Source organism: Zonotrichia leucophrys, chromosome 5 (assembly GCF_028769735.1).
Source record: "Zonotrichia leucophrys gambelii isolate GWCS_2022_RI chromosome 5, RI_Zleu_2.0, whole genome shotgun sequence".
NCBI lineage: Eukaryota > Metazoa > Chordata > Aves > Passeriformes > Passerellidae > Zonotrichia > Zonotrichia leucophrys.
This window is the reverse complement of record NC_088175.1, coordinates 48,569,839-48,592,859: the sequence shown is the minus strand read 5'-3', so window position 1 is coordinate 48,592,859 and position 23,021 is coordinate 48,569,839. Positions and strand designations below refer to the sequence as shown.

Sequence of the window (23,021 nt, the reverse complement as noted above, 5' to 3'; positions counted from 1 at the left end):
TCATCCAGCCCTTGGAGTTTTGGCTATAAATAACTCAGAGACCATGTGCTTTCCAACCAGGAATTATCAAGTTCTGTGTGTGGCTGTGGGATATTCCAGTAAAACCAAGGTTTGGTGATTCCCAGTAAATATATCCAGGGAGCTGTTGTTCCACACCTGGGAGCAGATTTGGGATGCCAGGAGCATTTATTGCTGTATCCACCACCTCATCCAGCTATTCCTTTTGTATTCCCTACCCCATTCAAACCAAGCTTTCCTTGTTGTAGGGGATTTTATTCCCCTGTAGAACATGGAGTTGTGCTTGAAATCCCAAATTAATTGGGATTTATTACATTTTCCCCCGTGGCAACTTGGCCGTTATTTTTGCCCGAGCTCGGAGTGGTCGGGAAGCTGCCCGTGGGCTCTGCCGGCACAAGCTGTGGGTGGAATTGCGGAGCTGCCGGCACCGAGACAACGACTGGGGGTTGTTTTTAACTCCATTCCTGGCAGCACACTGGGACTCTGTGTGACAGTTCCTTCTCCACTCCCAGGTTCCTGAAAAAGTGGTGGCTCCCCTTGTTTCTCAGCCAGGTGTTTGTGCAGGCTTTGGATTTTCCGTAGGGTGATGAGTCTGGAGCTCTGGAGTTAAGGTGTGCTTTTGTCGAGGTCAAGGAGAAAAGTCCTGGGAATCTTGGAGGTGTGAGTGAGGCTTTTCCATCCCTTTCCAAGTATTATTCTCCCTTTCATTTGGGCAGCTGGAGTATCTCACAGTCATCCCTGTCTTTATGGACTTGTCCCTACAAACCTCTTCCTTTATGCCCAGGGATGGTTGCTGAGGGCTGGAATTAATAAAACCCTCTGGATCCTTCACCAAGGGGGACATGGAGGTGCTGGACCATGTCCAGGGAAGGGTTTGGGGCACAAGGAGCAGCTGGGGGAGTCAGCCTGCAAAAAACTGAGGATCAGGAGGGATCTTCTCACTCTCCACAAATCCCTGACAGGAGGGTGGAGTCGGGTGGGACTCCAGGCTCTGCTCTCAGGGAATAAGTGGCAGATGAGAAGAAATGGCCTCACATTGTACCAGGGGAGGTTTAAGTTGGATATTAGAGAAAATTCCTCAATGGAAAAGGTCTTAAAGCATTGGAGCAGGCTCCAGTGGTGGAATCCCCATACCCAGAGGGATTTAAAAGCCATGTGGATGTGGCATTTGGGGACATGGGATAGAGGTGGCCTTGGAAGTGCTGGAGGAATGGTTGGACTCAATCTTGGAGGGCTTTTCCAGCCTTAATGGTGAAGCTGTGGACAAATCCTGGCCCATGGGGTGGTGCAGGGATATCCAGTGGAGAGGAGCATTGGGTTGTGCAGTGTCACTGGTGTCTGGGACTGGGATCCATGGGAACAGTCTCAGAACTGGTCCCAGTTGTTCAGAGGAGGTTAATTTCAAAGTGGAGAGTTTCCTTGTTTCTTTTTGATTCAGTGAATCCCTTATCTGGCTTTTAACAGGGAACAAGTGCTGGGAGTGGCACTTTGGGATTTGTCCATCCTCTTGCACTAAATCCATTAGGGTTTGCAAGACAGTCCCATTTTTCCCGAAAACACCACTGCTGCGGTCGAGTCCATGCCAAAGAGATGCATACTGGAGTCTCCTTATTAAAAATTAATAATTCCCAGTGTAACAGAAAGGAGATGTTGTGCATGCTTGAGGGAAATGTGGGATTCATGAGACCTTTTTCTACCCAAAGCAGGAGAGTTTGGAGTTAAGGAAAAAGGGGATGGATTTAACCAAGGAGAACATGCACCTTGTTGTGTTTATGGCAAAGGGACTTTGGGAAGGAGTCTGAGGAAGGAGTGAGGTGGGATGGAGATGGATCAGTGCTGGGCCAACTGGGAAGTGGCTACACCAATCCTGTATCCATCACCATTGCAGTTACAAGGAATTTATTCCAGGATTTCAGGGTTAAACTGGTGGGCCAAACAGGTAAGTTCTTGTTCTCTGTGTTTTGAAGGTCAGTTGATGCTCCGAGATTATTTTGGGAATTTGTGTCAGTGGGCAGTGCTGGAGTTCCAGATCCAAGCTGATCCCATTAGTTCTGTCCCGATGACATTGTGGAGGTGACTGTGGTGCCATGGCCTTATCCCGAGGGAGCCACATCCAAAGTGTGCCAAGCCACAGGAGGCTCTTTGAACCTTTCCTGTCTCCAAGCTTCATTCCCTGGCTCTGCTGCTGACTCTTTTTATTCCATTCTCCTTGGAAAATGGGATATTATCAAGGAGAATATTCAAAGTAGCCATGAAGATATCCCAAAATTCTTATCCCCATTGATTTTTGCCAGTGATCTCTGCCTGGGATTTGCTTATAAATATGGTTCTTAAATGGAGAACCATATTTCCATGAATCCATGGAATATTCCTTAAAGTAGGGGTCTGTTCCCTTAATCACCTCCGGTGAGGGCAGAGCTCTCCTCACAAGCTTCCGGCAGCTGCTGTGCCTTCTTTCCCCTGGGAAGAGCTTTCCCTGCAATTCCTGCAGGCCCTGCTTGCAGCAGATACTTCCTGCCCCTTGGAAATGGCAGAAAGGATTTGCCTTCCTTTGGTGCTGTGGAATTTGTCCCCTCTTGGTATTCAATCCTGGAATGGTTTCGTTTAGAAAGGACACGGAATGCTCATCCCATTCTACCCCCTGCTGTGGACAAGGACACCTCCTACTATCCCAGGTTGCTCCAAGCTTTGTCCAGCCTGGACTTGTCACTTCCAGGCTTGAGGCAGCCACAACTTCTCTGGGAAATCCATGCCAGGGCCTCACCACTCTCACAGGAAAGGTTTTCTTCCCAAGATCCAATCCAAACCCACACCATGTGAGTGGGAGGCCATTCCCCCTTGTCTTGTCCCTCCATGCCCTATTCCAAAGGCTCTTTCCATCTCTCTTGGAGCCCCCTTAGGCACTGCAAGAGGCTCTAAGGCTCCCTAGAGCCTTCTCCTCTCTGGGCTGAGCTATCCCAGCTCTCCCAGCCTGGCTTGAGAGCAGAGCTGCTCCATGCAAATTCCTCTGGCCAGCTTCAGGACATTCTGTATGGATGTGACCCATCCCCCTTCTCCCTGGAAGGCGAGAACAATTCCCAGATTGTGAGAAGCCAACTCAGAAACAGAAAGAGCCTCATTTAAAACCCTTCAGAACAGCTGGATGGGGCCTGGTGGGGTTGGATCCAAGCTGGAATTGATGATTTCCGTCAAGTTCAGTAAGTGCTTGGTGGGAACAGGAGGGTTCTGGGAGCTGCAAGGGAATGGTCCAGCCTGGAATGGAAGCCCATATGGGACATGTTGGCGAGGGAAGGAAGTATTTGGGGTGATTGATGGGACCACAATTCTGTTGGTTAGGGAAGTGAACTGTGTTATCCTGCAGAGTGAAAACGCAGGATGCAGCATCCATGCTGTGCCCTCAGGACAGGTGTCTCCAGCACCTGGGCAAGGTGACCTGGATGTGCTCTCAGGGAGAAGGGAAGCACCTCTGCTCTGGAACAGAAAATCACTCCTGAGGAAAAGCTGCTATGGGAGCTGGCAGGACACAAAGCTCCTTTGGTTTTGGTTTTCCTGCTGCATTTCCTAAGAAGTTGAGCTGGGAGCTGGCAGGCCTGGGCTTGAACTTCCCAGTGGGACAGCAGGTTGGGACTGGGACATTCCTGGGGAACATGGTGACATTTCAGCCAGGGAGAGGGATCCTGGGAGGGGCAGCATTCTGGGACATGGTGCTGGATTTCTGTGGAACAGCCAAGGGCTCTGTCCTTTAGCAACACCTGCAACCATCCACTGAGACCTACAAATCCAATCTTTTTGGTGAATTCTGTAGCCCTGAGCAGTGAAAGCAAACATCTGGCTTGTTTAGAGGGAATTTCCTTGGGTGAGTCACCCTGGAGGACTCTGGAATTTGCAGAGACCAGCTGGGAGAGGGTGCTGACAGAGATGAGATGGGATTGCTTTGTCATACCTGGGTCTTGTGAAAGTGCCATCAGGTGCCTGAGAGAAAAGGTAGGGAAGGAATATTGGGATAGCAGGGCTTCCTCCATGCAGACATCCCCAGGGATCTGGCAGAGGGAGAGAAAACTCCCAGCAGATCTGATTTCAGCCTGGGTTTGGCTTTTGCTCTGAACAGCAGCAGGTTGGGAACCAGGGGAGGTTTTGAGGTGATGGAAGTGGGAATTCTGAGTTAGCCTGTGGATGCAGGGATGGGGAATTGCAGGGAGGGGGATTTGCAGGGGGTTATGAGTCTGTGGATGCAGGGATGGGGAATTGCAGGTGGTTGTGAACCTGTGGTTGCAGGGAAGGGAAATTGCAGGGGCTTGTGAGTCTGTGGATACAGGAATGGGGATTTGCAGGGAGTTGTAAGTATGTGGATGCAGGACTGGGAATTTGCAGGGGATTGTGAGCCTGTGGGTGCAGGGATAGGGAATTGCAGGGAGAGGGATTTGCAGGGGGTTATGAGCCTGTGGATGCAGGGATGGAGAATTGCAGAGAGTTGTGAACCTGTGGATGCAGGGACGAGCAATTGCAGGGTTGGGGATTTGCAGGGAGTTGTGAGCCTGTGGATGCAGGAATGGGGATTTGCAGGGATGGGGAATTACAGGAGTTTGTGAACCTTTGGATATAGGGATGGGGAATTGCAGGGGGATGTGAGCCTGTGGATGCAGGGATGAGGATTGCAGGGGGTTGGAGCATTGGGCTGTGTGGGTGCCTCGGGAATCTGCGATTCTGGGAGCTTGGAGCAAATCCTGCCTGGATTGGGTGGAGGGAGTGGGTGACTCCGGGGGTGTTGCTGTGGTGTGGGTGGGCTCCTGGCATGCAGGATCCAGGCACAGCCTTTTTCCTTCAGCTTTATTTCCTGGTGCACTTCTCCCTAAGGAGGCTCATGTCAGATGGGATGGGCTGTTGGATTAGCCTAAGTCTCCGAGGTTTAGCTGGAATGTTTTCTCACTGTAGCGTTTTTCTCCCTTGCTCTTTTCCCTAAGCCTTTCCCTACAGACAGCTAATTCTCCCCTTCCCCCACATCCTGTCATAGCCCAGAGCATGTCACAAGGAATTAACGGCTGGAAAGGCCGGGAGAGGCTCCTCTGGAACAGTCTCTCCTTTCTGTGCCCGGGGTGGCCCCCTCTGTGTGTCCCTTTTGTGTCCCATCCAAGTCCCCTCCCCCTGGCCATTCACTGGGACAGTCGGTGGCCAGGAGCCTTTCCCAGCCCTGTGCCACGGCTGTGTCCGAGCGCTCCCGCTTTCCCGGTGGGAACAGGGCGGAGGTTTGTGCCGCTCCAGGGTTTCCCTCCTCTCCCGGCTCCGCATCTCTGACAGCATCGCCCGCTCTCGCTCCCAGTCCTCCTTCCCACAATCCACGTACAATCTCCTCAGAATAGGGATGATGTCACTTCCTTCCAGAGGGTGCTGGGGGGTGTGGAAGGGGGAGTCACGACCTCTGGCTCTCGGCATTCCCGGTGGATAAATGAGGTGCAGGGAGGGACTTGCTCTGAGGATGATGCCCGGCACTGTCGGCAGGCAGATCCCAGTTCCCACGCCGTGCTTCCCTTTGCCGAGTGGGATTTTCAATGGCTGCAGGAAGAGTTTGCTGTTCCCTCCTGAGCTTGTGATGCCTGTCTCCCTGGATATGCACTTTTCCTGAAATACCCTTCTGGGAGAGGAGGATGCGCAGCGGCTGGACCACATGCCATGTAAGGTTCCTGCTTCCCTAGGTCTTGCCCGGCTCTCAGGGGGCTCCTTGTGCATGTGCTTCCCTTTTTTCAGCATTGGGAGCTTGGGGCTGCTTGTACCGGGATTCAGCTTTCAAGATCCTGGGAATGTTTGGCTCTTTGCAGCAGTTTTAGGGGCAGTGTGAGGTTCTTGCTGTCACAGAGCCGGGGTCAGTGGTCTCAGGGCTCTTTGCACTCCAGCCTTCCGGTCCTCCCAGTTCCTCTGCTGGATCGTATCCTCAGCATCTTAAAACCGTTCCTGGGATATGCTGTGCTGGAATGAAGCTGAACAGTCCTCACAGTGAGAGCTTTTTCTGGTGGGTTTTTCAGCCTCAGGCCTTCCATCATCTCCCTCCTTTCCAAAGCAGGGGCAGAGCCCCAAACCTCCTGGTTTAAATTCAGGAATCTATGGGAATAAATTGGGAATGTTCCTGCCCTGAGAGCCTGGTAAGTGAAATGACAGTTCCACTGTGAGTATTCCCATATGTGACAGTGAGTGACAGGCTTCTCCGCTCTGTCCCCATCTGTTGCCGTGGATAAGGAATCCACATTGGATATTTGTTGCTGTCGTTGATATCCTGCTTCTCAAACTGGGAGAGGGTGCTGGGAACTGGGAGAGCCCAACTGGAGGGGTGGAAGAGTTCCGGAAGGCGCGTTGGTGGGACACAGCCGAGGGATGACGGGAACGGAGCTGGGCTGGGAGGTGCTGGAGGTGTATCCAGGGTTTGTGATATCCCAGCTGTCCTGGGTGGTGAATGACAGGCACGATGGGGCTGGCAGGCAGTCTCCAGATGGCCAAAGGAGTGAAGGTAGAGCTGGAATGTACTCAGTGCTCTGATTATTCTATGCTGAGGAAGTGGGAATCCAAATGGCGTTGGAATTTCGCATTTGCTTTGTTTGTGGAGTGGAGCGTTTCTTTCAACTGAGTGACAAGCTGGAAGCGGCCTGTTAACTATGGAATCTCCTGGAATTTGAGGGGATTGTGTTGGTTTTCAGTAATGGGTGGCTGAAATGGGTTGGAAAATCCATCCCAGTGAGTGTGGGTGTTGCCCCAGGAGAGACGACTCTGGATTTGGAATATTCTGGGAAGTGGTGGGGTAACCACACCTGACTGCTGGGTTGGATTTAGTGGGACAGGGCAGGAATTGGTGCCATGGGCTGTCTCAAACCCAACATTTGTGTTATCTGGAGGGTTCAACTTAGTTTAAATCATGAGCAGCCTGGACTGGTGGGAGCTGTCCCAATCCATGACAGGGAGGTGGAACTGGATCATCTTCAAGATCCCTTCCTATCCAAGCTATGCTGGAATTCTATGGATATCCTTCCCTTTCTAATTTGTTTTACTCACAGCACTAAATTAGGGGCATCATATCCAAGTGTGGGGGGTTTTTTTTGCCTGGTACAGGAAGTATTGCAGGTAATATTCCCTTGGGAATGCTGTCAGAAATCGTGTTGTGAGTAATGGATGAGGACACTTAGTTGTCTGCTGTTGGGTTCCCAGAGGCAAAAATCCAAGAGCACTTAGGGATTTGCAAGTGCAGCTTTGGAACAGCATGGCCACCGCAGGACACGGGTGGAGCACTCCAGCAGCAGTGCTTGGATGTGGGAATTGGGAGGTTGGAGGAGTTGGGAACTGAGATGGATCAATTGGGAGAGCTTGGAGCAGAGGGGCACAGGTGAGGTGGAGCATTCCCTGGTAGCACAGGTAAGAAGTGGGACAGGGATTAGGGCATGGAAAGAGGGACAGGACTAATCCTCCAATCCAGAAATCCTTGGTGTCTGTGGAAAGAGTGCAAAGACACCATCCTGGATTTGTCAAAACCAAGAAGAATTCCTGGTAGTGGGTCATGTGTTGAGCCAGGAAGGCAGGAGTGGGATAAGGTGTGCTGCCAGAGTCCCTCTGGAGCAGTTTGGAGTACGGCCAGCTGGGATGGAGTGGGATGGCTGTGCTGGAGGAGGCTGGAGCGCCCTGTGCAGTCTCGTGACTTTGCACCACTCCTGTTTCTATTTTCCAAAGGGTTTGGGAAGCCCTAAAAATAGGAGCACAAACAAAACCCAGGGAGGAACAGCAGCTCCTCAATCTTCCACCTTGGAATTGGTCGTGCCTGTCAGGGCCGGTGCGGATGCGACGGAGATGTGGAGCTGGCAGGATGCTCCTGCTGGTCCAGGGGGAGATCTCCTAGGAGCCAATATCCTCACTGAAAGTGCAGTTGGGAGCCAGTCTATAGTTCCCCAGATGCTGTCACTGGCTGTTAATGGATATTTTGGCTTCCTGAGCCAAGTGTGGGGGGGAAAATTGTTGGACAACAACAGCCTGGCAGCAGGTTTGTGCATGGAAAAACACAGTAACAGGGTTTTCCAGAGATTTGAGGCCAGGATGACCTGTCCCAAATCCCACAGTGGCTGCTCACCATCACAGCCTAACAGGATTCCAGGTAATCCCATGAAGTGGATCTGGATGAGTTACACACCGGCTTCACCTAATACTTCCCACTCCTTCAAATCCCAGCCCTCCTTCCCGAGCATGCCATGCCCCCTGGTGCTGGAAGGAAGCAGCTCTGGGATAAATCAGGATGGCTCCCAGGTTGTGGGGCTCTCCAGAGGGGGCTGAAGAGGCTCAGCAGCAGCTTTGCTTCCATTCTTTTCCAGGAGGTGAGTGCTGTGCCTGCTGAACTTCCCGGGACCCGCCAGCCATGCCAGGGATTGTCGTGTTCCGCCGGCGCTGGTCTGTGGGCAGCGATGACCTGGTTCTGCCAGCCGTCTTCCTCTTCCTCCTTCACACCACCTGGTAAGTGAGAAGGGCACAAGGATGCTTGGAATTCACCCAGGAATTCTTCTGGCTATTTCTGGCACGCCTGGAAATTCTCCCTGCGCTTCTACATGGGGCCAGAAAGTTTGGTTGGGACATTCCTGATGAACACCAACATTTTTCCAGCTTCTGTTCCCGTTTTCCAGCTAAGCTCTGTTCCAAGTTCTGGCCTAGTTCCAAAGAGCCTGACCAGAGCTTTTTGTTATCCTCCTGTGCTGCTCAAGATTCTCCACTAGAATTTTGGGCTGTGTTTCTGTACAGAAGCTCAGGCAAAACAGGTATGGAATTCTGGAATGGTTTGGGTTGGAAGAGGCCTTAAAGACCATCCAATGCCAACCCCCTGCCATGGGCAAGGATGGCTCCCACATCCTAGGTTGCTCCAAACCCCGTCCAACTTGCCCTTGAACACTTCCAAGGGATGTGGCAGCCACGACTTCTCTGGAGTGGCAAATCCCATGGGATAATGTGGCATGGATGAAATGATTCTGATGGGGATAGCAGGGCCTCTGGATAGTTTGTGGGGGTTTGGGGCCCAAATGAAGAATAATGTAAGGAGCTGTGGGACACTGCGGAGAGAAGCAGCTGTGGGATATTCCATGGTTTCCTTGGCTTTCCTGCCCGGCAGGTTTGTGATCCTCTCGGTGGTGCTCTTCGGGCTGGTGTACAATCCCAACGAGACGTGCTCCCTGAACCTGGTGGACCACGGCCGGGGCTACCTGGGGATCCTGCTGAGCTGCATGATCGCCGAGCTGGCCATCATCTGGCTCAGCATGCGCGGGAGCATCCTGTACACGGAGCCGCGGGACTCCATGCAGTACGTCCTCTATGTGCGACTGGGTAAGCGGCCGGAGCCTCCGCGCTTCCCCGTGCTCTGCCCTGGAGCCTCCTCTCCCTGCCTCTGGGGCTCCTCTGGCACGGCCAGATGGCTGCCAGGATGTGCCGTGCATCCCGATGAATCCATAGGCTGCGCCTTGTCACGGCTGTCAGACTGGCGGGCGATGTCCCAAATAGCCTCCTTTTCCCTCATGGAATCTGCTCCCCTTCTGTTTCTCTTCCCCCCCCCCCTACGTTTTCCAAGGATAGAGGCATAAATCCCAAGGGTTCTGACCCTGAGGTGTTGCCTCTTGACTCACCTGATTCATCCCTCCAGGCACTGGGAGCAAAAGAGGTTTTCTACCTGCTCACTCCCTTTATCTTCCTATAAACAATTCCTCTTGTTCCCTCTCCAAAAACTAGAGCAGGGAAGAGAGTTATTCCTTGATCCCTCATTCCCTTTTAGCTTGTTTTCCCTGGATTCCGTTGCCTTCCAGGTACAGAAATTTAATCAGATTTTTCTGTGCCAAATGAAAGGTTTTAGGAGAAAAATCTTGAGGGATTCAGAGCCAAATCCATTCCAAACAAATCGTCCATTTGCATCCCTGCTTTTTGCTGGGTTGTTTTCCTGCAGAATCCACTAAAATAAGGATAACCTTGCTTGAAAGCTCAGTCTGGAAGACTTGGAATGCTCAGTGCAAGCCATTAACGCAAACAGCAAACAAATCTCCCTCTCCAGCTTCCCAGCCAGTCTCCCTAGGGATGCCTGGAAAGCCTGGCAGTTTCTGTGAAAACCAGACTAAGTGGGGCAAAGGAGGTAGGGAGAGTCCAAAGAAAGGTTTTCCTGCCCCCCCAAAACATCCCTTCTTCTTCCTTAAACTCTCTGTGTGCTCAGGAGTGGGATTTCCTCTGGATTTTGGGTCTTGTATTCCCTTTTTCCTGGGTATTTTACTCCTGGTGGTTGATCAGTTGTGCTGATGGAAGTGGGAGCGTGACCAGTGCGTGGGCAAGGTCCATGTGACTATCCCAATTTAAGCGTGTGCTGTTTAATGCAGAGGAATTTAGGGAATTAACTCTAATGTGAACCTGGGAATGTCTCATCACTGCTCCTGCTGCTCCTGTCCTGCAGCAGGCAAAGGGGAGAGGAGCCAAGGGAAGCAAAACCTAACTCAGGCATAAATTGGGTTTATCAGGAACCAGTCCCAGCCCTGATTCCTTGCCCAGGAAAGCTCTGTCTCCTGGAACTGGTCTTTCCAGGTCTGTAGCAAAGCCACTTAAGGAAAGATTCTGTGCCAGCAGGAGATAAGGAGGGCGAGTGGGATAAGCCAGGCTGGATTTAGTCTCAGCTCCACCAAAATTTAAGCAATCCCAAGCAAGGTATTCACCTTCTCCACACCTGATTGCCCACGTGTCCTTTGGAATTCTGGGGAGAAAGTGGGAGGATGGGCACTTCAGAGCAGTTTCCCAGCTTTTGTTGTTCCAGGGAAGCACTGTTAATCCCCAGTTTCTAGTTTGCTGTCAGTCACATGCAAAACTGAGGAGCTCCTTAGGCGCTGTCTCCTTGGAACTGTTATGGGAAGGGCTGCAAAGGTGCTGAGAATGTTTGCTAAGCATAGTGAGCAGGATTAATCCTGGATCCACACACTCACATAGTTTGGATCCGTGAGTCAGGCCAGCTGTCTGAGGTAGTTAAGGTTTGGGTCCTGTCATTCCTGCTGCCTCAGGGAGTCTTTCCAGCAGCGTGGGAGGAAGGTCTGGATCTCTGATTCATACCTGTGACACAACCAAGGGCGCTGACCCCTCCACGATCCCATTTTTTCGGAGCCGTTTGGAACATGTCACACTTTAGGCTCATCTCCTTACACATCCCCTTCCAAAGCGTTTTTATACCTATTGCTTGTGAGAAAATGGGAAGAGGAGCTCATCCTTAGGGAAGAGGCTGCTGTCATCCGTGCTGTTCCCATTTTTTCCAGCGATCCTGGTGATTGAGTTCGTGTACGCCATCGTGGGCATCGTGTGGCTGACACAGTACTACACCTCCTGCAACGACATCACAGCCAAGAGTGTCACCCTGGGTACGGAGCTGGAATGTGGCTTGGGAGCATTCCGACAGATTGGCGGGCATCCTTCATTCCCCTGTGCCAATTGACTCTGGGAAGTGGCTGGGAGCTGTCAATGTGGGGCTTGTTTTCCTGTTTATTGCTCGGAACAGTCCTTCCATTCATCCGCCTGTGCTGCCGGCGCTCGGGCAGGGATCTGTGTTCCCAGGGAAGGGCAGTCTGTAAATTCTGCTCTTGCCCTTCAGAATGGTTTTACTGTTTTCCTGGAAGCCTTTCCCAGTCTCCTGGTGGGGGTGATGTTAATGGTGCAGCCCCGGATGCTCAGGGAACATTTAATGGCCCCATAAAACAGCCGGAAGACTCATCCAGCTGTGGCTTAAAAGCCTTTCCAGAGGATTTCCTTTTGGGATGGGAAGTAAGGGCCAGAGCACGTGACTCCTGTTTTGTTTTGTTTTTTTTCAGGAATGGTGGTGTGCAACTGGGTGGTGATCCTGAGTGTGTGCATCACTGTGCTGTGTGTCTTCGATCCCACGGGACGCACCTTCGTCAAGCTCCGCGCCACCAAGCGCCGGCAGCGCAACCTAAGGACCTACAACCTCAGGTGAGGCAGCATTCCCTGGGATCCCGGAATTCCAGGGTGCCTTGGGTGCAAGGGACCTTAAAGATCATGGAATTCCAACCCCCTGTCATGCGCAGGGATGCTTTGCACTAGAAAAGGTAGCTCCATCCTGGCCTTGGATGCTTCCAAGGATGGGGCATCCACAGCTTCTCTTGGAAATCTGTTCCAGGGCCTCACCACCCTCACAGGGAAGCATCACTTCCCAATATCCCATCTGTCCCTGCCTTCTCTCTGTCAGTGGGAAGCCATTTCCCATTGTCCTGTCCTTCCAGCCCCTTGTTCAAAGTCCTTCTCCAGCTCTCTTGGATCCACTTCAGGCACTTTAAGATCTCTCCAGAGCCTTCTCTTGTCCAGGCTGAACATTCCCAGCTCTCCCAGCCTGTCTTCACAGCAGACTGAATTTCCCTTCTATCCAAGGACACAGAGATTTAAGGAAAGAACCAATGAAGGGTTTCAGCATTACCAGTGCTGTGTTCTTATGGCTACAGGCACCCAAAATCCTCCTCAAGCCAGGGAATTCCAGGATGGTTTGGGTTGGAAGGGATCTTAAAGCCCTTTAAGCCATGGGCAGGGGCACATTGCACTATGCCAGGTTGTTCCAAGCTCTGTCCAAGCTGTCCTGGAACACTTCCAGGGATGGGGCCACCACAGCTTCCCAAGGCAAGGTTTCTGGAAGGGTGTCCTGATTTTTTGGGATCTTGCCCTTCTCCTTGCCTTGCTGCAGGGACCATTCTGCTCCACTGAAGGGGATTTTGGGAGGATGCAGCTCCCTGTCAGGTGCTGTGTGTGGGCACCTGCATCCAAAGGAAGCAAAGCCATGCAGAATCCAGCTGGATTCTGCCTTAATTACTGGATTTGAGGATCCTCATGGACCCTGCTGACCACAACAACCTGTTTGTCCGTATCCCATAGCAGTGTTTTCCGTGGAAACACTGAGTGTGTGCTTAAATTTTCCTTACTTTGAGGCAGCATCTCCTTCCAAATCCCCTTTCTTCCTTTATTTTCCTCTCCAAAATCCAACCTTTTGCCCTGAGGTTTCTCCTATTTAGTCTTGGCCAAGGAACAATTCCATTTGTGTTGGCAGTTGAATCTTTTAATTAAGAGTTGATTCCATCTTGGAGCTCCCCAGATGGGGAGAGAAAAAGCTTTTTTTCACCAAGCAGAGCTTTTTCTGAAGGATTTTTTCCAGTAGGGGACAACACAAACAGGCTTTGTTTCCTTTGATTTGTGACTGTCCTTGAGGAATGTGGCTTTGGAGGGCATCAGGATCCGAGGGATAAAAAATGAGGCTTTCAAAAACCACTCCATAAATATCCCATTTTTCATTGGGTTTGTGTATTTTTTGTATTCCAATGACTTGGAATGAGGTCCCTTTTGAGGGAAAATGGTCTTTTCTAAGGATAGTGCATCAAGTTCTGTGAGAAGGAGCCTGGGTTTTTTTGTGGAAAGCCAGATATTCCTCCTGACCTTTCCAATGTGTTACAATGGCCTGGAATATTTGGAATTAGTGCCTAGCATGGTGATTGCTGATTGGAATCAGGACATTCCCAGGAAGATAAGAAGGATGATACTGTGGATGTACTGCATCCCAGGAAAAAAATTCTTCCCTGTTAGAGTGGTGAGGCACTGGAATGGTTTTCCCAGAGCAGCTGTGGCTACTCCATCCCTGGAAATGTCCAAGGCTGAATGGGGCTTGGAGCAATCTGGGACAGTGGGAGCTGTCCCTGCCCATGGCAGTGACTGAAACGGGATGAGCTTTGTGCTCCCTTCCATCCCAAACCGTTACAGAATTCTTGATGATTTTTCTAAAGTAAATCTGAGCTCCACAGCTTGCACATGTAAATTCAAACCAAACCCGAAATTCTCTCCTCTGTGGGGAATTTTGAGATCTCAGAAAGCTGAGTGAAGGCCTTTCTCCCTTGGCTGAGTTTTTCCCTCCAGGCCTGCAGTATTTATGGAGAGCTTGTTCCTGCTGTTCATGGATTTTTCCCTCTGGAAAGGGAATGTTAACAGCTGTTAACAAGCAAACGCTGTGGGCTATGATGTGAAAAACAAACATCAAATGTGACTGTTCACTGCTCAAACAATTGTTTCCAAAGGATACATTCCCAACTTCTCCCTCTTGCTGAAAGAAATCCTTTCCAAGGAATAGATGAGGAAGTTCTCTGCCTGGCTGGATTGTGTCCCACGGTGGTTTTCCTTTCCCAGTGGCATCGTGGTGTGTGTGGGCTGGGAAAAAGAAACAACCCAATAAAAGGCTTGGCTTGCTGTGCCAAGGCTTTTCCATGGAGCTTTGGAGCTCCTACTGAACGTGTGGAAGTTAGGAAGAAAGAATTTGGGAAAAGATGGAGGGAAAACAGCTCAGAGTGCACTTGGTTGTTGAACCCCGCCAGGGAAATTCTGGAGTTCTTTGGAATCTGGGGGAGCAAAGCCCTGCTGCCACTCATATTCCCATTCCTCTTCTGAAAGGTTATGGAGAGCTGTTTTCAGATACTCAGGCAGGAGCTGATGGATCCCTGTGGGATCTGCTCCTTCCATTTCAAGCAAATATTCCTTTGCCAGCATCTTTTCCTTCCAGGTGCAAACCACTTTCTGGACTTGGGCTTATCCTGATGGGATAACCTGCCAGAAAATGGAGTGATGTTTTATTTTGGATTCCTCTGGCATGGATTAAATCTGTGTTTCCCTAAAAAAAAGAGGAGCTGTGGACTTCAGGGAGCTTGGCACTCTGGCACAGAGTCAATCCCTACTTCTGTGGCAGGGGGTGGAACACAATGATCCTAAAAGTCCCTTCCAACCCATAGCATTCCTTGATTCTGTGATTGGGAAAATTTGCATGTCTGAAATGCTCAGGGTCTCTTGTGCCATTCCCACTCCCTCACCCTGAGGTAAATTTTTCCTCCTGAGTGGTTGCACATCCTGGCACATGGAGCAGCTGCCAAATTGCAACAGGAACTTCATTCCATGCATCCCATTCAGGCAGGATGGATGTTTGGATACCAGGTATCCAAACACAGTGCTTGATCCTGTGGATTCACACTTCTCTGGAGCATATCCAGGGAAGGGAATGGAGCTGGAGCACCAGGGGTGGCTGAGGGAGCTCAGGGGGCTCAGTCTGGGGAAAAGGAAGATTGGGGGAACCTCATCCCATTTTTCCAGGGACAGCACAGCCTGTGCCACTCCATGTTGGATCTTACACCATGTTCTGCCTCTCCTCACATTCCTGCTCTCCCCTTTATTCCCAGACACCGCTTGGAAGAGGGTCAAGCCAGCAGCTGGACACGCAGGCTCAAGGTGTTCCTGTGCTGCACACGGACAAAGGACTCCCAGTCGGTGGGTACCAAAAATCTCCTGTTGGGAGTCAGAATATCAGTGGGAGAAATCCCTGTTTTCTCTCAGGTTAGCACTTCCTGGGCAGCTCCCATTTCCCTTTATCAGCCCCTTCCTGAGCACTTTCTCCTGTTGTTTCCATCAATCTCACACCCTTAAGGAGGAGAATTTGGAAATGGAAAAACAAAAACCTGGAATCACCAAAATCCTTCTGGATCTCCTGACAATCAAAAAAGGTCTAATCCATAGGTCCACGTGAAGGTCACTGGGAATTTTCATGTGCTGCCATTGGGATTTTCCCTTGCTGTTCTCTAGCAGGGAAGGGTAAAGGCCTTGAAACTCCTTCCCCAAAAGTTATCATTCCATTCTCCTTAGAATCACTAGGAGCAGGTTTGTGCCTGAGGGTGGGATTCACCAGCATTCCAGAGGACCTGCTGGAGAGGCAAGTCAAACTTTGGAGCTTGAAAAGTTGGCTTTTGATTTAACTAAGTCAGTTAAAATTCTGACTGTTTGAGGACTCCTGAAGGAGCCAGCAGAACCAGGGAGTTGTTCCCAAAGGGAGGAGAAAGTCATAAAAATCAGGAGATTTGTGTACTTGCAGACACTGAGCTCTGAATTAGTTACAACCTCTCAGGGAAAAAGCTGGGATTTATCAAGGACATTCCAACAAAACCAGCAGTGGCCAAAAAATCCGCCCAGACGTTTAACTCCAGTTAGAAGGGCACGGAAAATGACAGGGAAAACACCAAGGGACCGACCACAGCCGCCGTGTCCTCACTAAATATAGCCCAGAGTTCGTGCTCCAAAAGGATGCAGCGGGAAAAGGAGCACACTGGAAGGGATGTGAACGTGGAGAGGAAGAGAAATGAGGCAGGGATTGAAAGCTCCAAAGGGAAAGTGGAAAAATAAAGGAGAGTCAGGTGAACGTTTGTTCTTCCCAGGTGATGAATATTGGATTAACAGCATTTCTTAGGGAGTGCTGTGGAATTGTCTACAGGTGCAGCTTTCAGAGTGTAGAAGGCTTCAGGAATTGTCACAGTCCTTGTGCAGAAGTCCAGCACTGTATCCCAGAATGCTGCCCCTCCCAGGATCCCTTTCCCTGGCTGAAATGCCACCATGTTCCTTGGGAATGTCCTTCTGGGAAGTTCAAGCTCAGGCCTGCCAGCTCCCAGCTTATCTGCAGGGGAAATCCATCTGGAAATCCGTCTGGAAAACTGAGACCAAGGGAGCTTTGTGCCCTGGCAGCTCCCACAGCAGCTTTTCCTTGGTGCTCCAGAGCAGAGACTCTTCCCTTCTCCCTGAGAGCACATCCAGGTCACCTTGCCAGGGTGCTGGAGACTCCTGCCCTGAGGCACAGTGTGGATTCTGTTTCCTGGGAGAGAGAGCCCTGACAGACACCTGAATGCCCTGAACAACTCCCATTTTATTCAGGATTGCAAAAGTATTCCAAATATTTCGAGTTCTTTTTAACAAACTTTCCATTTTGCAGTGACTGCTTCTCTTTTTTGTTAAGCTTGGAATAAAAGTGGATTCCAAATGCCTCACATTCCTCGTGCTGTTGAATTTCCACTTTACATCCAGCTTTTGAGCAATTTCCAGCCTCTTTTCTCTGCAGGAACAAGCCCTGATGTTGTGTCCTGGCATGGCAGCGTGTGGAATGAATGAGCACGTAATGGATCAGAAATGAATCCATTGCTGCCCATCCCACACCCCATGGAAAAAAATAAAAAAAGTAGCAGGAGAGGATCGTTGTCCTCTAGGCTGGAAAAGTGTTTTATGGGATGGACATGGCTTTGGGGAAAGGATCTGAGGTGAAGTCTGAAGCCTCAGAGCCTTCAGGGTTTGTAGCAGAGCACTCCAGGTGGACAAACAGGAATAATGTCAGGTGTTCCCAGAAAAAGCTGTTCCTTTGGAGCGGAAAATATGCACTGAACTTCCATCAGGGCCTTTTTTTGTCACAGCATCCAGGGCTGGAGCTGCCACTTTGGATTAATGGGTGTTTGTCCTGTTTCCTTTGGAGGCTCTTGGCATTTCTTGTGAGCTCGCAGGAGCCATGCTAGGATTGATGAGGTCAGGATTTCAAGGATACTGCGGTTGGAATGCCGGTGGCTTTCCAAAGGCACTGCTGGCACAGAGAGTTGGCACCTGGAGCCCCAGTTCTTAATGGGGATTTAACTGGCTTTTGTAGGGAAGTGAAAAATGACTGAAAGTCATCCCACATGCCAGGAGTTTGGCAGGGATAAAAGGATGTAGGTCATTCCTGCAGGGAAGAGAAGGGATTTACTGTCTTGATGGTCAAAGAAGGGAGAGGAGAAATCCCGTCCTGGAGTGCTCAGGGTTTCCACAACACTCCAGTCTTGTGGGTTTTGATGCTGGATAAAGGATACTATGAAAACACAGGGTAAAGGTTCAGGTAAGGCTGTGATCATCCTTGTAGGAAAAGTTTTGGATGGCAGGAGTCAAATGTGGATCATTGGTGGGTACAGCTCCACGTTTTGTTGCTCCAGCCTCTGGATCATCCTTGTCTTTAGGCTGGAGTAATGACAGGTCAGCACTGACCCACATTCCAGCCCCTCTCCAGCCTCCCAAAATATTCTACTGTAAGTTCTCGTGGTTTTCTTTTCTTGTAGCACAGAGCAAAAAGTGGAAAAAGGACATTTCTCTTCAAAATATCTTTGTCCCTCTGCTCTAGAGCCTTGCTTGACCCTCTCAGGTCACTTCCATTTCTGTCCCTCCTTTTTTGGGTTTGGTCACCTTCATTCCTGGGAATTCTGCATTCAGTGTCTCAGTTGTGCTTTTTGTGCCTTTTTGCTTGGGTGTCATCCAAAATAAACTTGGAAAAGCCTGGCAATATGGGCAAAAGGATCCCAGGTCTGGGATAAATTTGGGCAACTTCAATTTGGGCAGAAGGATCCTAGGTCTGGAATAAGTACAGGCAAGTTAAATGTGGGCAAAAGGGTCTGAAGTAAATCTGGGGAAAGGCTCCCAGGTTTGGGTTAAGTTTGGGCAACAGGATCTCAGGTCTGGGATAAATATGGGAAAAAGGATCCCAGGGCAAATTTAGAGTTGAAGAGACTCTTAAATAGGACAAAATTAGTGTTTTTTCCTCCTGGAATGGCCTTTATTCTGCTTTAGAGGAGAAAAGATGACTCCAAGGTAGCACTGGATTGGCATTTGCTTGGTTTTCATCCCATTTTCTCTGTTTTGTTGAATAGAGAGGGCCAAACCCATTCCCTTTCCCTCCCTGTGTCCTGTATGAGCTGTTTGGATGTCGAGGTGCCCACACACGGCACAAATCCAGCCCCCGAGTGCGACTGTGGAAAACAAACACGACACAATAATCATGTGATTAGTCCAGATCTGGCATTCCCTGCAGGAATCTCGCGCCTGTTTGGGAGGCTGAGCTCCAGAAACGAGTCCAGTTCTCACTCTGTGTCCTGTTTTGAGGCTTCCCACACCCAAACTCCTCCTCCTCCTTCTCCAAGCCCTCTCTGCCTGGATTTTGCAGGATGCCTACTCCGAGATCGCCTACCTTTTTGCGGAATTTTTCCGGGACCTGGACATCGTGCCCTCGGACATCATCGCGGGGCTGGTGCTGCTGCGGCAGCGGCAGCGCGCCAAGCGCAACGCCGTGCTGGACGAGGTGGGCAAACGTGGCAGCCCCTGCCATCCCAGCTGCCCTGGGATTCCCTGCAGGGAAACAGCTGCAGGGCTCTGCCCACCTCATCTCCGGGCTGTTCTCGCTCGCTGAGGTGGGAAAGAAAAATAATGGGGAACTTCAGCAGCTTTCCAGGAGTTTTTCCCTGTCAAAGGGCTCAGCCGATGCTGGAATCTGGATTGGTCCTCTCCAGGCAGATGATACAGGAGGTGCTCTTGATGCCAAAACACCTCCAAGGGGGTTGCAGGTACTTGGAAATGAATGGGAAGATTATTCCCACTGTACAAAGGTATGGAGATGATTCCAGCGATCTGCAGGGGGAAAAATTCCTAAAATTTCCAAAATCCCTAAATTTCCAAGCCGCTGTTGAGGTTTGCAGATTGTCAAAGCCAGTAGGAAATGGATTTATTTTACTGGAGTTTTTCCCTTGATTTGGGATTCAGGTTACAGAAGGAAATTCCCAGTTTTCCAAGCTGCTGATGAGGTTTGCACATTGTCAGCCCAGTAGGAAATTGATTGATTTTAATGGGTTTTTCCCCCCTTGAGTTGGGATTCAAATCAGGGAGGAGTAAAACCATTGGAAGTATTTGAGGGGCCTGGTTGGGATATTTGAGAGTGGATTTTTGTCTTGCTGTCACACAGAGGAATTTTTCTGTGTAATTGTGATTTCCAGGCAAACAATGACATTTTAGCTTTCCTGTCTGGAATGCCAGTGACCAGGAACACCAAATACCTGGATCTGAAGAATGCGGTAAGGCCCTGGGATATGAGATCCTCCAAACCCACCTGTCATTCTTGTTTTCTTTTCCTCACTGGCTTCTCTTATGCCTTTCTGCCCCTCTTTGAAATAATCCAAGAAATTCCATGGGAATGGAATAAAACTTGATCTCTGGAGGCTTGGTGAGGTGATTTTGCTGTTAGAGAGTCAGCACTGTTATCCATGATTTATTCCAGATTTTGATTCATCCCTGATTTTGGTTTATCCCTAATTTATCTCTGATTTAGATTTGTCTGACTTATCCCTGATTTTGATTTGTCCCTGATTGTGATTTTCCCACCAAATTTCCACCCCCTCATTATCCCTCTGCCATTTCCCCCTTCAGCTCTTCCTCCAATTTACCTCTGATTTCTCCCTGTTGTCTCTCTGATTTTCCCCTCTGATTATCCTGCTGTGTTTAACTCCAGTCGCCGATCCAGCTCTTTGGAATAACTGAGCTTTTATGGGATGCAACTGCTTCACATTGGCTTTGTGGCCCTCTCCAGGCATTCTCTGGCCTGCTGGAGAGGGGATATTTAGGGAGCTCATTTCCAAATCTGCAGGAAGCAGCTTCCTTGGCAGCATGGTGGGATACCCCAGAGAATTCCTCAGGAAATCAGGCAGAGGAATCTCTGGGAGGGGGTGGCTCTTGCCTGGCATCCCCACCTCGCTCTCCTCAGTCACCACAGCGCAGCTGGGAGAGGGGGCTGGCACTCAGCACGTGCCTAACCATGGAAAAAGGGAATGGAGGGGGGAATTGCAGGAGATGGCAGGCTCAGGGAGTGCCGTGTCTTCCAGCAAGAGATGCAGCGGTACCGGGAGGTGTGTTACTACATGCTCTTCGCCCTGGCTGCCTACGGATGGCCCATTTACCTCATGAGGAAACCCACATGTGGACTCTGCCGCCTGGCCAGATCCTGCTCGTGAGTGCCCACCCTCATCCCTTTTTTCCTGCCTGGTTTTCCCACGTTTTGAAAAACTTTGTTTTTCCCCATGTGTATTTCATCCCCTTGGTGCTTCCTCCCTGCTCGATTTATTTTCGACCTTCTTCTCCTCATGGTTTTTCTTTCCATCTCCCTGGGCTTCATATTCCAAAGGCTTTCTGAATCCCTTCCAGTTCCTAGTACATAAACCAGCCTGTCCTCTGCTCCATCCTCTCTGGAGCATGGAACAGCCAGCGGAGACAACTCACCTGGCACAACACCAAGTCCAAAAAGAGCTTCTTGGAGCTCAGAAATCAGGGAGTTGACATTTGGGTCCTGATTAAAAGACCTCCAAGATTTGCCTGGCTTGGGCTGTGCTCCCTCAGATTAATTGGATTTTTCCAGCTCAGAATTTTTGCCCTGGTGCAAGGGTTTGTTTCCAGTTGCCAGAATTCTGTCACCGGATTCAATTTGGGGACAAGCTTTTGGCACTTCCTGGGCTATTGGGAGGAATGTGATTCCTTGGGAATACTTTTATTTATGAGAGAGAAAGAAGAAAAGTCAACCTGAGTTTCTCTTTTTATTTTGGGATGATTCTAAACCCATTGTTTTCCTATAAATAAACCTGGAGCTCAGTCAGTGTTGGCTTTTCCACATTGAAGCACTGGAAAACTGTGCTTCCAAGGACAGTATCCTTTGAGGAGCCATCCCACCCCACAATCCTTAGATTCCTTGGGGACTGGCTGCATTGTAGCTCTCTCTGGTGCTCAAAAGGAAAACTGCACCCGATCCCAGATTTTGAGGCTGTTTCATGGTTTTATCCTTCACTTGGCACTCGCTGCCATCGCGATGAGGTTGGGAGGGCCCGCCTTTCCCTTTCCTCTAGGAATGCCACTCCAAATCCAGCCTTTTCCCCTCAAAGCCGTGCTTCCCGCCCGCAGGTGTTGCTGCCTGTGCCCGTCGCGGCCGCGCTACGCTCCCGGCGTCACCATCGAGGAGGACAATTGCTGTGGCTGCAACGCCATCGCCATCCGCCGCCACTTCCTGGACGAGAACATGACCTCCGTGGACATCGTCTACACTTCCTGCCACGACGCTGTAAGCACAGCCCCAGGCCCCCTTCCCAAGGGGATTTACCCACTTGTAGTAAACCCCTCAGGTTTAGCCAGGGCCCCTTGGAGAATAGAATGCTGACACAGCAGCAAAGAAGTTTCCTGTCTCCAGAGACATCCGCCTTGTACCTTATCCCTATAGCCATGTAAGGCAATATTGTGTTAAACCTTACTATTGGTCACTTATGGTCACTCTAACACCTTTGCCATTGGTCAGGATTGGATCCAGGCCAAGGGTATCAAAGTAGCATACTGTACCCCTACTAACTCGGAAGAAGAAGAGCTGAGACCCTTCACGGACCCTCCAATAAAGCCATACTCGTGGAACAGCCAGCGTCTTCTGCTTCTCCTCTCTCTACCGTCTGCTGGAGCCTTAGGCCAAGGGAAAAGCTACCTAGCAAGCAAAGCTGAAATCACAAGAGCTGCCTAATCACTAAGAGCTGAATATCTCCCTGCTTGCTAGGGGCTAACCCGCGGCCTTGGTCTGAGAGCGAGCTGGCTTCTGGCACCCAGTCCCCTTGGGGACTGAGCTCTGGAGCGGTAACAGCTTGCATAGGATACGACCAAGCAAGGCTCATTTACCCACTTCTGTTCTGCTGGGACAAAGAAGGGAAATGAAGCCTTTTTCTCTTCCATTTCCATCAAAAAATTCTGTTATTTGGACATAAATCCTGTCATGCACTCTGTCACCTTTTTTCTGAGGATAATCCTACAGGAATGTCTCTCCTGATCTCTTGCAGGTTTATGAAACCCCTTTCTACGTGGCTGTGGACCATGACAAGAAGAAGGTGGTCATCAGCATCCGGGGGACTCTGTCCCCAAAAGTAAGTGGGATATGCAGTGGCCTCCTTGGTGGATATTCCAGAGAGGTGGAGCCCTTCCCAGTTTGGAGTCCTGACTTGGATTTGACTCACCTGAAGCAAGGTGACTGCTTTTCTTCCAGGATGCCCTGACGGATCTGACGGGGGACGCGGAGCGCCTGCCGGTTGAGGGGCACCACGGAACATGGCTGGGACACAAGGTGGGGAAAACAAAGGGAAAACGATCCCAAACCAAACAAAACCCCGTGGATTTTTTTTTAATTATTTCACTTTTTAATTATAAACCCCCAAATGGTCTTAATTACTTGAAAAAGAAGTTACAGAAAGGGCTTTGAGGTGTTAAACAATTAGTGGGAGCAGTTAAAATCACTGGGCGTGTAATTAAAAACTCAGTGCAATTAGAGAATTCCAAAT

General features: G+C 50.2%; 1 protein-coding gene across 4 annotated transcripts in view; it reads left to right on the top strand.

The window, feature by feature from the left end:
- Nucleotides 1–23,021, top strand: part of DAGLA (diacylglycerol lipase alpha) — a 58,565-nt gene that overhangs the window by 17,732 nt on the left and 17,812 nt on the right. For 3 of the 4 annotated variants that reach the window (XM_064715357.1, XM_064715358.1, XM_064715356.1), the window contains 11 exons: nucleotides 8,355–8,493; nucleotides 9,140–9,351; nucleotides 11,301–11,402; nucleotides 11,850–11,988; nucleotides 15,252–15,339; nucleotides 18,845–18,979; nucleotides 19,668–19,745; nucleotides 20,550–20,674; nucleotides 21,616–21,772; nucleotides 22,527–22,610; nucleotides 22,730–22,807. In XM_064715357.1, coding sequence (XP_064571427.1) covers nucleotides 8,399–8,493; nucleotides 9,140–9,351; nucleotides 11,301–11,402; nucleotides 11,850–11,988; nucleotides 15,252–15,339; nucleotides 18,845–18,979; nucleotides 19,668–19,745; nucleotides 20,550–20,674; nucleotides 21,616–21,772; nucleotides 22,527–22,610; nucleotides 22,730–22,807 — 1,293 coding nt within the window. In that variant the 5' untranslated portion in view covers nucleotides 8,355–8,398. Of the gene's footprint in view, nucleotides 1–5,419; nucleotides 5,688–8,354; nucleotides 8,494–9,139; nucleotides 9,352–11,300; nucleotides 11,403–11,849; nucleotides 11,989–15,251; nucleotides 15,340–18,844; nucleotides 18,980–19,667; nucleotides 19,746–20,549; nucleotides 20,675–21,615; nucleotides 21,773–22,526; nucleotides 22,611–22,729; nucleotides 22,808–23,021 lie in introns of those variants that run through there. The other variant, XM_064715359.1, reaches the window with a different exon arrangement.